Raw genomic sequence first — 14,211 nt, 5'->3', positions numbered from 1 at the left:
AGATCCTATTTCCATATCTTCTTGAGTTGCGTTTTATGTTTAACCCAAGCAGAATGCATGCTATCATAAGTATAATAAACACGATACTAGTTACACATCAGCATACATAGTAACTGTGCACATGCTAGAACTGGCATTTAGCTTAAAGCACAGCTGAAAAAATAGAAACACACAATCATTCGAGGCAGTATAGATGTAAATGTGCTGAATATTTCCATTGCATTGTTCCAACGTCGTAGAAGAAAAACAAACCGCTTTCTTGGCTTGGTGAAATTGTTCTCAAGGACACACTCTGCGCCACCTAGAAAATTTACTGCAGCAAACTTGCAAGCAATCATTATTTTCTATAATTAGAGGTAAATGCATAGGCATAATAGGGGGAAACAAGCATACATGGAGGCCATGCATGACAAATAACCACATTAGTAATTTGATACAAATTAAATCAATAGATCCCAGCAGTACTGTGTGATTTACAACAGAAGGGGCTAAACAGCGAGGTGATCAAGAGGTGAACAAATCCTATGATTTGTTGTGCAATACGTCTGCATTACAGGCATCTGCTAAGCTGAGGAGGCATTGAGCGCAATGCAAATCTCATGGTAATGGTATTGTTAAAGCAGCCACTGTGTAACCACATCACTGGCAGGGGCACAGCCTCTGCCATTGCAAACAGCGCATTAAAAATTCACTGTAGTGGATGATCAGAGAGGCTGAGAGAGACACAGGGAGAGAGATGTAACCTGCATTGCCTCCTTGCAGCGGCTGAGTGGTTTTACTGTAAGATTGATCTAACCGATCACCTCATTTCCTCTCTCATCCACCATAGCAGCCAAAGCACTGATAGTTTATCCGTCTGAGAAAGTGATTTTAAGGTGCCAAGTACAACACAGGAAATGGCCCTGCAGACGTTCTTGTATCTGGTTATGGCAAGCCTTATTGCCGACTGTGGGATGAGGCAGCTAAAGAGGCATCACTGAGGTTTGCCAGCGAGGGAGTGACAGAGCAATTCTGAGGACTGTTTCAGTGTCAGCCATGCAGAACACGGCTGACCAGAGACGTAAATCGATTTGACATGGAGCAGTAGTTGTGGTATTTTCTTGTAAGAATAGGGTTTTGTTCAGTCTTACTACACAGCATAGGAAACTGCTGAACCGCTGAGGCTTACAAAATGGTATGGCACAGGCGAAAGAAAGACAAGACAGTACTGAGTAGGAGGGACCATATGGTAATAAAGTTAGCTGAAGAAAAAACACACACAGGCAGCATAAAAGTATTTTTCAAAAGCTTTGATGTCATCTAAAAGTGAAACCGCGGGAAGGGGCTTGGATGAGCCTGAACAAGGATGTTCTTGGAGTCTAAATGTAAAACAGCCCAGCTAAGTGCATCCATAGCAGTGAGCTTTGCGGACAATGAGCTTTCCAAAAAATCCAATATGCATATTGACTAAAAATATCCTGTCTTAGTACGGTGGTGGAGGGAAGAACCAAGAATGAAGTCATATCCCCGAAGAGTTTGGCTTTAGCTTTCTCCTCCAAAGCAATCAATCAGAATGGAAATTTTTTTTGTGGGCCTCACTCTCCACTGATAGACAGAGAGCAGACACAGGATAGCCATGAATGTACAGTATCTAATATGTATGACCAATGAGAGCCAGTTGTTTCTGTTTTTTCGTTAAAAGACACAGAAACCACCAAAAATTTACACAGCCAACAATTGAAGAAGAATTAAACATTTTAGGAATTAGCAGTTTGATCACCAAGTTCTGTGACTTTGCCCATAAAAATCCCAAATCATATCCAATTTAAAGTTGGCTAATCTCCCCTTGTCCTTGTGGCCCTCTGGTCCGCTTCCAGTGCGGTGGGTGTGTTCTGATTGCTCAAACTTGCACACAAAACTGACCTCTCGTGCACGTTCTGTGTGGAGAATCTGATGTGTGGAGAGGCCAAAGAGCAGTCTTCAATGGAAAAGTCTCCAATACTGGAAGCTAGAGAAGGGGCATCGAGGCAGCGGGTGCATGCTTGTCATTTTGTTGACATTTACGATGTTTTATGGTGTTGTGCAGCATGAATTTGACCCTGCAGTTCAGACTGGTAAAATGTATTTCCACTATGACATCCTAATACATCTAAAGGAGAACATTTGATGATGGACAGACATAACCGAATATATATGTATACATAATATAGCTTTCTCATCCACTGCCTGCATTTAAAACCTCTGTAGACCATCTTTGGACTCTGTGTCCACAGAAACAGTTTGAAATGAAATTTTCAGGTCAGCAACTCTTTAATCTAGAAAAGGTGACATGTAACACCTATGCCAACTCATATAAATACACCCATACTCACACACATACGTGTAGTCTTAGCAATGACAGGATGGGGAGTGTAATATCACCTTTGGGAAATTAGCTGATGGCAGCAGTTTGACTGCACCTCAGCCTTACCCGAAAGGATCGACTTACGGAGAAGTCAACCAAATATCAATAAGGGTGATTTAGCTGTGCACTGCTGAAGGATAAAGAGCTTATGCATGAAACCTCTGGAAATACACTTGAGCTTGGCGTGTAAAATGCTGTCGCTTCAAGCAAATCCCCTGATTAAATCCCCCGAACACATTTAGTTGGCTGTATGAGGGGAAGCCCGGTGTTGGCTGTGAGGAGGAGGACAGAAAGAAGAATGGGAGATACAGAGGAAAAATGGGAGCAGGAAAAGAATAGTATGTGAAAACCTACAGCATAATGCATTATATACCACACATGATGCTCTTTGATGTGAGTTTGATGTGTGCCCCCCTCTGGGATTTATGGCCTTCTGTGTGTTACAAGAGTGACATTGTCACAGATGTTGCAACATTTGTAAATTAAAGGCAGTGCAGTGTTATATTTCTGGATTTTGATCCAATTGCTCAATAGTATCATTCAGAATTTTTGGCAGTGGCTCCGTTGGTGTTGACCTATCAGTGATGAACAGGTTTCATTTTATGTGGAATTACTGGGGAGTGTGAAAGAAAGAGGAAGTGGGAAGAAATGAGAATCTAGCAACCCAACTTGGATGTTGCACTTCACCTCCTCAGCCAACGAGACCAGGAAAGCCCTCTCATTGAAATATGATTAAGATTTACAGCTCCTATGAAGAGAACAGGACAATTTGCCTTATTTGGATCATTAATTTTTATTACCTTTCCTGGAAATGTCTGCATTTAGTGTTTTATTGCAATTTTGAAATGTAATGGTTGCTCTTCAGGGATGTACACACAGGAAATTAAATGCTCTAATAACAAAAACTTGCATTAGTCCATTGTTGACAAAATCCGGGCTCATACATAAATGTCTTTTGCTTAATCTTACCATCTCAGGCCATTTTTCCATCATCTCCCATCTTCCATCAACTGAATGTCATTCAGAATGCATGTATATGCTCTGACAGTATATAGAAGCAATACAACCGAACAAAAGCACAGCAACAGCCCCGAGCTGTTTACCATCGACTAATAAGCCTCCGCATCTCATTAACAGAGGCTGACTCATGTCGTTTTGAATGTAAGCCTTGAAATAGGGTCACACAGCCCGAGAAAAGAAAGGACAAGAAACTAAGGTAACAGTAAGAGTCACTTGAACTCGTCTTGCAGAATGCAACATTTGGCTGTTCATAAGAATATATGCAAATAAGAATTAGCGCTTCATGCATGATTTATGAGCCTTAAGTGCAAAAAATGACATTTTTTTTTAAAGACAATTGTGTGAGATTTTTAATAGGTTTTTTTTCAGCCTGCATTAAAAACCATCAAGGAGAAACATAAGGTTATTTTAACTCAGACTAAGCCTAGACCAAAGTGAATTCCTCCTTAACCAAGAGACAGAAGCAGGTCTTCACCTTGTCAGGTCACTAGAGCATTAACATTTTTAGCAAGTCTGCACAGGATAAACCTCTTTTCCTAAGCTCTATGTGCTCACCTGCATTTCTTTTCTCTCTCTCTTTTTTAACTCAGCAAATCAGTGTGATAACATCAAACATAACCTTTTAAAAAAGAGTGAGACATCACTTAAGAGAGGTAATTAGCTCTTTGAAGTAGTGACAGCTTTCCGTTTGGGAAATAGGGCAGCGCTTTCATCTGTGATTAGCTGTTCTTAAGTCCATCCTCAGGTAGCAGAAGATGGAAAGAGACTGGTAAGCACAGGCTTGCTCAACCTTGAAACGTAACAGGCACTTGGGTTGTGGTCTTTTGGGACCCCTCCCGCAGGCGTGTAAGTCTAAAATATGCTGAAGGTCTGCAGGGGGAGGGGAAGTCTGCTGTGGCAGCGAGAAGGTGAGGCAAGAAGCTGAGAAAGAGGAGCAGGGCAGATCAACAGAGAGCAGAGGAAGGTGCAGAGTGGATGTGATGGCTGTCAACTGCAGTCAAATTTGTCATAACTATCAAATCAATGTGCAGCTTTGGCTTAGATGCATGAAGCCAGCCTTACTGGCTTACCTCAGCACTGCACCAGAGAGGGACTGTCACTGGATATTACCATGTGGACTGCTGAGCCTATTCGCCCATGTGACAGTAAACAGGGACAACGATACATCCCGTCTTACTCCCACTTTCCTGCTCTGGGGACACAAGCATCCCCCTACTTCCTGAAATGTGCCTATGTGCAATTTTGGTGTTTGCATTATATATGAATAACCAACGGAATAACCTTAGTAATAAATGGAAGTTCTCAGGGATTGTATCTTGAGCCAAAAATAAATAAATAAATACAATGTTTGTGGCACAAAGCTCTTAATGCTCTCCCTGCACTTTTTTTTCTAATAGTTTAGTCATAAAAAGATCATTTGGGAATAATTTAATTCCAAATAATAGATTTCTGGTAATAACTGCTTTGGATGCTTTTCTTGTTCACTCTTTTTGCCACGTGGAAATGTAACTGGAGGCTTGATCTGTTGCTACACTATTAGATAAAAATGTTGCAAACTTACAGTTTGAAATTATAAGTACAGTATATGTTAGAGAATGACAATGTGAATGGTATTATATCCCAGTTAATCACAATTATTTTATATGCAGAGCAGCAGCTTAGGTAATAGTTTCCTCCACTTCATCTTCTAAGGAATACTGCCCGGATGAGTGGCTGGGACTGGATCTAGTTTTCAGGTTGATCGAGCCGTACAGTTTGGCCGAACGCTTGGAATAAGCGATGACCTTTCTTCTATACATCTCTCCCTTCCACATGGAGATCATCAGCAGCGTGGAGAGCACCACGCCGCCCAGCGTGAGCAAGCAGAGTCCCGCGATGACGCAGCGATCCAGGTGGGCACCTATCCGGGCGCTTTCCATCTCCAGCTTCTCCATCTCTCTCGCCGACACGCTATCGCGGTCCACCACCACATCCCTGGGTACAGCGTAGGAGATGATCACCAACGAGATCCCGGTTACCAGGAACGTGACTGCACTGATAAAGCCGTAGTCAATAGAATTCCCGGAGCCCTCCCCGAAGGAGAGATCATCCTCGGACATAAAAGAAAACTCGGGGAGAGTCTCAGAGCAGGGCTCGCCGTTGCGCACGGCTCTGTGAGTACTTTTGCAACTAGACTCCGGGCTGGCCAGTCGCAGGTTGACATTCTCGTCGATATAGGTGAAAGATGTCTCTAATTCCTCGTCGCAACAAACTCGAATTTTTTCCTCACCGAGGTGACCAAGTTTAATCTCCGCGCCCGCCTTGCGCTGCGCTGTCCTTGGTGTTGAAAGACACCGGCCATGGCAGCTGCGGACCGGGTTACAGGCGCCCTCCCCCGGGATCGCTCCTCCTGTTGATCCACTCGACTTGCGGGCATGCAGCTTGGCCGAAACGCGGTCAAGGGCGTCGGAAATGTCGGGCTGTTTTCCTCCCTCCTTTGCGGGAAGCAGCTCTGGGGAAGCCATTCGTGTTTCACCACCCGCTGGTTCACTCTGAGCCTTCCTCCCACGATGTTTTCACTCCACAGCATCCCTATTAAGAACACACACCACGTCTAAGTTTAACGGTGCTTATAAATGAGATTCATGTCATTGTAGATAGCATTCTTCTTTTTCTCATATTTCATAATTCACGAATGCGCTAAAACTTGTGCGTAAAATGAAGAATACACATATAGTTAAAATAGAGTAATGCTGACGAAAAAACCACTTTAAAGTTGATGAGATGGTTTAAGAATGGACCTTAAAAGGCGCTTATCTGCCAGTGCTTAGCCAAATGACTCTTAATCCAATTAGGTAAGCAAAACGTACAAATCGAGATTAAGCTATCTATTTTAATTCTGTTTTAAAATATACAGTGCTTGATCCATAAACACCTTTGTGAAACTGAGCTATAACTAATCCCTGCAAGCAGAGAGATTCATAACCACTATCAGCCCGAGTGCATATACTTACAGTAAAAAAGCATCAGTAGCTTTAAATAAAAGCACCACTAAGATATACCCTAATCGTCCTGCACACTTAATTTGGATTCAGCGTAAGATATGAGATGCTCCTCTGCATAAGGGTTGGACCAGCGATGCATATTTTTTCTAATCCCTGACTAAAAAAAACACACACAAAAAAACCCTCAATCCTCCTCAAGCTGCATTAATAAACAGAAATAAACTCACCGCGTTACTTAAGCATCCCTTTCGACTTCTCTCCGTCACAGCGGATGATACCACACAACGGAGGCAGACAAAAAAAGCCTTATCGGTAGATATGCTTTGAATATATTCTGAGCTTGCTCAGTGCTTTGGCAGACCGGCTGCACTGAGGGGAGCTCTCCCCTTAGTCCCTCCCACACACACACAGCCTGCGACGCCCACGATGTGGCGCTGAAAGGAGCGCTGCTATCTGTGAGTCGATTGCGATCGCTGTCCGTCAACAGAAACCAAGACTTGAAGGGCTGAGGGAAATCCTTATGAATGGCACCGAAATGCCAGTTAATAGTTGTAAAGCGCACTATACTTGGAAATATCGTAAATAATGTATAAGCTCAAATGCCATCAACAAATTGAAAAAGAAAAGTCTCTTGGTGAAATTAGGAGTTTAGGAAAGATTCCCAAGGTCTCTATGAAGGCAATGTTAAACCCCCACAGAGACAATTCATACAGAGATGCTAATGCAGTAGAGATAAGGGAATTAAATTAGTTTACAGTGGGGACTCCTTGGCTTACTGGGATAGGTCTGGGCACTGGGTCAGTACTCTGGGCTTCTTGTTGTTGTTCTGCTGAGGGGAGCTGCTGTCTTTGGAAATAGCCTTTGCTGTGATGTGTGTATAACTGTTCTGCAAACAAAGGCTGGGAGGGTCAGACTTTTCAAAGTGTTACTGTTTTGTAACAATGATTGATGTCATTCATGTCACCTGCCAGTGCTTTTAATGTTGTGGGTGACCACTAATGATTTATATAAAAACAAAAGTTTTTTCTGTTTGCTTTGCTTTGGCAATAAGGCTCTAGTGATATTTCAGCTGATGTTCTGTCTGCTAATCATCTTTGCTTTCCAGCAGTGATGCATCCTTTTGCCAGGACATCTCTTTTTAAACCACACATTTCATGTGTTGACTTTTTTAAACTAGTGGCAGGCGAAATGTGGGATGGAAAGAGGGGGAATAAAATGCTGTAGAGTCCCACATAAGGTGGGGCACCTGGTCACTCTAGATCCCATGTAGCCTACTCTACAGGAAAAATACAGTACAGCATTTTAATATTTCTGTAGCCACACAACTGAAGATCATAGACAAACATAGAGTAATCTCTTCTGTATGTCAATTAATGGCATCATCATGCCAGAAAAAGCTATCCAGCTGTGTTTTGTATATCCATCTGTTCTTTTGAGCTCTCTCAGAAGATTACTGGTCACTATTTCAAAGCGCTCCTAATCCATGTTTAATCTAGACATATAATAGGTCCTCTGATCTGTGACCCTATGTAAATGTTTTGAAAGGTTTATGTCATTCATTCTACATCTTCCACGTACTCGTCTTGGTACCATACTCAAGGATTCATATTAATCAAATGACTCTTTGAGAGTGTCACTTTGTAAACGAAATGCTAAGTACGAACTACCAGCAACTGTTTAAGTGCCTAATCCTATTTTAAAACATATATTAATTTGCTGACTGTTCCACCTTATTTGGTGCAAGCAGACAGCAGCTATAAATATAGTTGCCACATTTTCCTTGGGTCCTGGTGGCTGGGTGAATCGCTTTGGCTCATTTCCCAACAAGACTTCCATTTAACAGATGAGTAAGGAGAAAGGGACAGGAGTGGGAGGGGGGGGGGGGGGGGGGGGGGGAGAGAAAGAATGGCAGGAAGAGGCAAAGATTTACTTTACCCTTTTTGTTCCAGAAATTAGTTTTCAGAGGGATGTGAAGCACAAATCCTCCCAGGTCACTGACTGATAGATCATAATGGTTTATCATAATGGTAGTCAGAGCCAGTCCTGTGCAGAGAATCAGAGGCAGCAAGCTGAAATCTGTAACAACAGCCAACATGAGATGCTATCTGTCTGCAACAGTGCACCACTTTTCCTGCTGGCAAGGACATCACGCCTGCAAGAGGAGGGGCAGCAGGGGATTCAGTGCTCCTAAAGGGTGCATATCCATATATCCTTGTAGCCTCTTCTACCAAAGGCACAGACCCGCACACAAGAGTAAAGACTATGAAAGATGGATGTTCTTTTCCTTTAGTCAGTAGTGGATGTCATGGTTGGGATAGAGGGGGCAGCAAGAGGGACAAGAAGAGCTAGACACATGTGGGTGTGTGAATTATGAAATGAATTCATGAATGAGAAAATAACTGAGTTCACCTTACTTGCAGCTGCTCCGGGAGCTCCTGGAGTTATTTAGTGTCCAGGAGCAGCAGACTGCAAAGCAACATAGTTAACAAAATCGCATGAGATGTGAAATAAGCTGCTACCAGAAAAAATGCCCAGAGGGTCTTTGTACCTTCTTGCAGGTTTAATCTAACAACGTTCTGCATAATGAAGTTAAAACAGACTAAAAAACAAACACGTTCCTAAAGAGAAATCATTTATTGCTGTATAATGATATAGGCTGTAGTGCAGCTTTTGTAGTTTACGCTCCAACACAGTACATGTCATCAGGAGTTGTCCAGGGCTGAGCTCGGGCATACTCTTCAAGAAATGTTCAGCCAAATGAGATTCCAAATAATAATTAAATGATTAGATTCAATCAGTCTAATACACTCACCTTTACACACCACTTGATTCAATTCAATAAGATACTATTTATACAGCTCCAAATCACAACATCCTCTGCCACAAGGCGTTTTATACTGTAAGGTTATTACCATGCAATAATACAGAGAAAACAGAGAAAACCCCAGCAATCAGATGACCCCCTATGAGCAAGAACTTGGTGACAATGGAAAGGAAAAACTCTTAAAAAACTGTTGAAAGTAAGAAACGTCTGGCAGAACCAGGCGCAGTGAGGGGCAGCCATCTGCTGTGACCGGTTGGGGGTGAGGAGAAGAAGACACTGTGTGGAAGAGAGACAGAAAATTATATTAACTAATGATTAAATGCAGAGTGGTACATAAACACACAGGGAGTGGAAAAGGTGAGTAAAGAAGAAATAGTGCATCATAGGAAGCCCCCAGCAGTCTAAACCTATTGCTCCCTAAGGGAGGGTTCAGGGTTACCTGATCCAGCCCTAGCTATAAAACAAAGTTTTAAGCCTAATCTTAAAAACAGACAGGGTGCTCCTCTCCTAAATCCAAACATGGAGCTGGTTCCACAGAAGAGGTGCCTGAGCCGAAGGCTCTGCCTCTCATTCCACTTCTAAATATCCTAGGAACCACAAGCCTGCAGACTGACAAAGAAGTGCTCTATTTGGGTGATATGGTACAATGAGGTCTTTAAGAAAAGATGAAGTCTGATTATTTAGGATCTTGTATGAGAGAGCTGTGAGCAAGGCCCACCACTTCAGCTGCTTTTTAATGCATATATCTTCTCAGCCAATCACGTGACAGCAAATCAGCGCATTTAGACGCTCAGACAAGATGACTTGTTGAAGTTCAAAGTAAACATCAGAATAGGAAAGAAAGCTGCCAGATGGACTGGACTAAGTATTTCAAAAACTGTTGATCTACTGGGAATTTCCCAGTACAAAACACAACATTTCAAACCTTGAAGCAGACAAGTCATAGCAGCAGAAGAACATATTGAACAGAAATGGGATGACAGTGGACTGGTCTGATGTGCCTTGATTTCTGGTGATGGTAGGGTCAGAATTTGGTGTAAAGAGCACGAAAGTATGGAAACATCTTGCCTTGTATCAACAGTTTAGATTGCTGTTGGTGGTGTAATGTTGTGGGAAATATTTTCTTGGCACATTTTGGGTCTCTTGGTGCCATCTAAGCATTGTTTAAATGCCGGAGCTTACCTGAGTTTTGTTACTGACCATGTTCATCTCTCTGTGATCACAGTGTGCCCATGTTCTGATTTCCAGCATTGCTTTGACTAAGGTGTACCGATAATATAGTCTCCATTAAGTGCATATAAAATATGTGAAACAAAGCAATTTGCTAGCATTAGCTTGCTAGCTTTAGCATGCTTTTAAAAAAAGTAGGCTTTCTCACAAATAATGATGGAAAGAAGATTGCCTTATAAATTACTTTTGCAGGCTGAAAATTTTTCCTGCTTTGTTTGACTTTAAATATTTTCCATAAATGTAACTTGTGTTGTGGCTGATGTTGTCTTGGAACAGTGACAGTCACAGTCGTATAAAGAAATTGTTAAAAGTTGAGTATCCTTTTCTGTTTCATACCTTGAAGAGATTTGGTTTCGGTCCCTTTTTTAGGCAGTGGATTCAGGTGGTATACACAGATCCAATGGCTACAGTTATTACCAATGGGATAATGTCACCCTCATTTTCGTTAAGTCGGGGTACTAGACAAGGTTCACCCTTATCACCTCTCATTTTTGCTCTGTTTTTGGAGCCTTTAGCCATAGCTTTACGTGAATGTAAGAAAATTAGAGGGGTGGATTTGGGACAAGAAGAACATAAAACTTTTTTGTATGCAGATGATATTTTACTGATTTCAACTAACCCAGAACAGGCCGTTCCTGCAATTTCCTCAATTATTGATTCTTTCTCTGTAATCTCTGGATACACTATAAATTGGTCTAAGTCTGAAGCTATGCCTATTTCTAAATTGTGTCCGCCTGTTATGAGGAGTTCATGGCATTTCAAGTGGAAGCCCGAGGGTCTGACTTATTTGGGGATTAAATTGACCCCTGGTTTAGACAACATAATGAAAGTAAATATTTCCCCAGTGATTCAAAACATCCGTTCGCTGTTGCAGAATTGGGTTAAAATAAATCTGTCCCTTTTGGGCAGAATTAATTTGGTGAAGATGATTATTGCCCCTAAACTTCAGTACTTTCTTCACATGTTACCGATAGCAGTCCCACATAATTTGCTAAAGCTTTATAATACATGTGTAGAGGGTTTTGTGTGGGCAGGTAAAAAGCCATTGTTCAATCGGTCTAAATTATATGCTGCTAAAGAGAGTGGTGGGTTGGCATTGTCTAAGATGGTCTGGTATCATTATGCTTTCTCCCTCTCTCAGTTAGTTAAGATACATAATTCCTCTACTGATAAGCCATCATGGGTTGGGATTGAGGAAAGTCTTGTGGCCCCTTCGTCTTTAGAGGCCTTCCTTACTCAGAAGGGAAGGCCAGTACCGTTTAAAGATCCAGTACTGTCTTTCATGCAAGAGACCTGGCTTAGAGCTCACCAATATACCAACAGCAGCCCTTATCTCACCGCTAGAGCCTCTATTTGGTATAATAAGAAAGTATTAATAGGTAAGAAACCGGTCTGGTGGGAGGCCTGGGCTAGGACAGGTATTAATCAGATGGGGGACCTATTTGGGCAGACTGGCATGAAATCGTTTGCAGAAATCAGACGAGAATTCAATTTGGATCCAAGGGAAATTTGGAGGTTTTTTCAAATAAGACATTGTATTAAAGCCATTTTGAAAAATAATCTAGACCCTCCATCTAGTGTTCAGAAGATGTTTGCAACCCCTGACAATAACAGAATCAGGGCATCTAAATTTTATGGGAGCTTTAGAGAGGCACACGCTCCCAGTTTGGGGGGACTGAGGCGGTGTTGGGAGAAAGATCTGGGTATCCAGATCTCAGAGGACAGTTGGAAGATGCTGATCTCATCATGGTATGTTTGCTCACCTGAAACACAGTCTCAACTTATTCAGTACAAATTGCTTCACAGAAACTATTGGACACCCAGTAAATTAGTCAGGTTGAAGCTCGCAGATAAGGACATTTGTTGGAAATGTCAGCAGGAAGTCGGGACTCTAGTTCATATGTTGTATACATGTCGGAAAAATGATTATTTGTGGGATGGGATCATCAACTTGGTGAATGATATTTTTAAACTTAATCTTTCTAAATCTCCAGCTATATGCGTCCTGGGCCTACTACCTGACGATAACATTCTCTCAAAAAAACAGAGATTGTGGATGCGTCTGGCTTTTATAACTGGTTGCAGGGTAATTCTTAGGCATTGGAAGTCATCCAGCCCCTGTTCTTTCAAGGAATGGACCGAACAAATGTCTAGGATGGCATCATATGAACGGGTTATGTATAGAATGAAGGGAAGAGAAGATATTTTTGAGCAGGTCTGGGGTCCCTTTTTGCGGTACATTGACAATGTCTCTTAGACATTATGATAAATGGTCTCTTAGAGGGATATTTCATGTGTCATTGGTATTTTGGTTGTTGTCTTTTTTTTTTTTTTTTTTTTTTTTTTTTTTTTGCACCAGGGGGTTTTACCCTTATTCGTTTTTGTTTTTGCTGATGTTTTCCAGGAGGCGGTGTATTATTTTGTTTCTCCTGGGTTTTATTTATTTTATTTATTTATTTATGTAATTTTTTTTTTTTTTTTTTTTTTTTTTTTTTTGTTAGTGTGTTGTTTGTTTGCTTGTCTTAGTTTGTTTGTTTGTTTAGAAATGGACAGAGAACTGACAGTATGATTATTGCAGTTGTATATTTATTTATTAATGTTTCTGTCCATCCAAAAATATTAATAAAAAAAAAAAAAAAAAAGAAAAGAAATTGTTAAAACTATAAAATGTTTAGAGATGGTTCTGATTATGGAAATATAATGTCAAGACTAACAAACTGGGTATTTTAGCTCTATCCATCTGGACAAAAACATATTATTAATTTGATGCACCCTCATTAAATTATTTCCACTGAACTGCTCGAGTGTTACCGTGGGGCACAGCAGTTTGGCTCAACATGCAATCATTTGTGATGGGGAAGCGTTCAGCTGTTTGACAAATGTTTTACCTTTTCTGAGTAAAGTTCATTTTTATTTGTTAGCTTTATTGTATGATGGTAGTACTTCTTTACTCTTAACTGTAAGAAATAATATGAGTGCTGTATGTTGACCAGCAGTTGAGTATTTTTTGTTTTTGGTATTACTACATAATACTAAAAAAGAAAGAAAAAGCACAGTAAAGATGTAGAAACTGTGAACAGAGGAGAAGTTAGTGCAGTTTATGGAGGTGAGATCACAGGAGTTTGTTCCCAGAGTTCAAAACAGATTCAATGGTCGGAATCACAAGAACTGGAAAACCAAAATGCTCAGCTCTCTGCTGGGATATGAGCGCTCCTTACTTCATGGTTTATCTTTTGTTTTACTTTTTCTGCACATGATATCCAATGGAAAGTTCAATACCACCAGGAATTTATTCTACCAGCAAAGGGGTAACTTGGGCTAGGGCTATCCCTGGTTAAGCATGAGTAGATTCATTCTTAATAGACATTAGGTTGAATCTCAGACTACTTCTTTTTCATCATCATCTTGGTCATGAAACTTTTTCCAGTGAATTCGTCAATTACTTTTGAGCTTCTGAAAATCTGAGCTAATATAATACTTTTGTTAAACCCTTTGAATTAAAGCTGAAAGTCTGCACTTCAATCACATCCTAATTGTTTCGTTTAAAATCATCTCTGATGATGCACAGAGGCAAAATAATCAAAACAAAACCAAAAAAATAAATGTGTCTCTGTCCAAATACCTATGGACCTAAATCTAGAAGAGAGGAAACTTCTCCCACTAGCTCTAGCCTTTCTGCATATGTATTTGAAGGTGTTTCTGTGTGTTTTTGTCAGATGGAGTTGTTAGCAGAACGACTGTTGGTGCAGGTGAACTTCTCACAGCTGTGA

At 41.1% G+C, this 14,211-nt stretch overlaps 1 protein-coding gene across 1 annotated transcript; it reads right to left on the bottom strand.

The window, feature by feature from the left end:
• Positions 1-3,157: 3,157 nt before the first annotated feature.
• tmem74 (transmembrane protein 74) lies at positions 3,158-6,744 on the bottom strand. Its single transcript, XM_086310587.1, has 2 exons — positions 6,615-6,744; positions 3,158-5,974 (listed from the first exon to the last, which is right to left on the bottom strand). Exon 2 carries the CDS (start codon positions 5,905-5,907, stop codon positions 5,062-5,064), a length of 846 nt encoding a protein of 281 aa, XP_086166713.1. The 5' UTR covers positions 5,908-5,974; positions 6,615-6,744; the 3' UTR covers positions 3,158-5,061.
• Between the last annotated feature and the right edge of the window lie 7,467 nt (positions 6,745-14,211).

Source organism: Aulonocara sp. 'chitande type north' Nkhata Bay, linkage group LG11 (genome assembly GCF_057382095.1).
Source record: "Aulonocara sp. 'chitande type north' Nkhata Bay isolate Kocher_YH1m ecotype deep benthic linkage group LG11, A_spYH_male_GT1.1, whole genome shotgun sequence".
Classification (NCBI taxonomy): Eukaryota; Metazoa; Chordata; class Actinopteri; order Cichliformes; family Cichlidae; genus Aulonocara; species Aulonocara sp. 'chitande type north' Nkhata Bay.
Note: the sequence above shows the minus strand (reverse complement) of the source record. Positions and strands in the feature narration are given on the sequence as shown.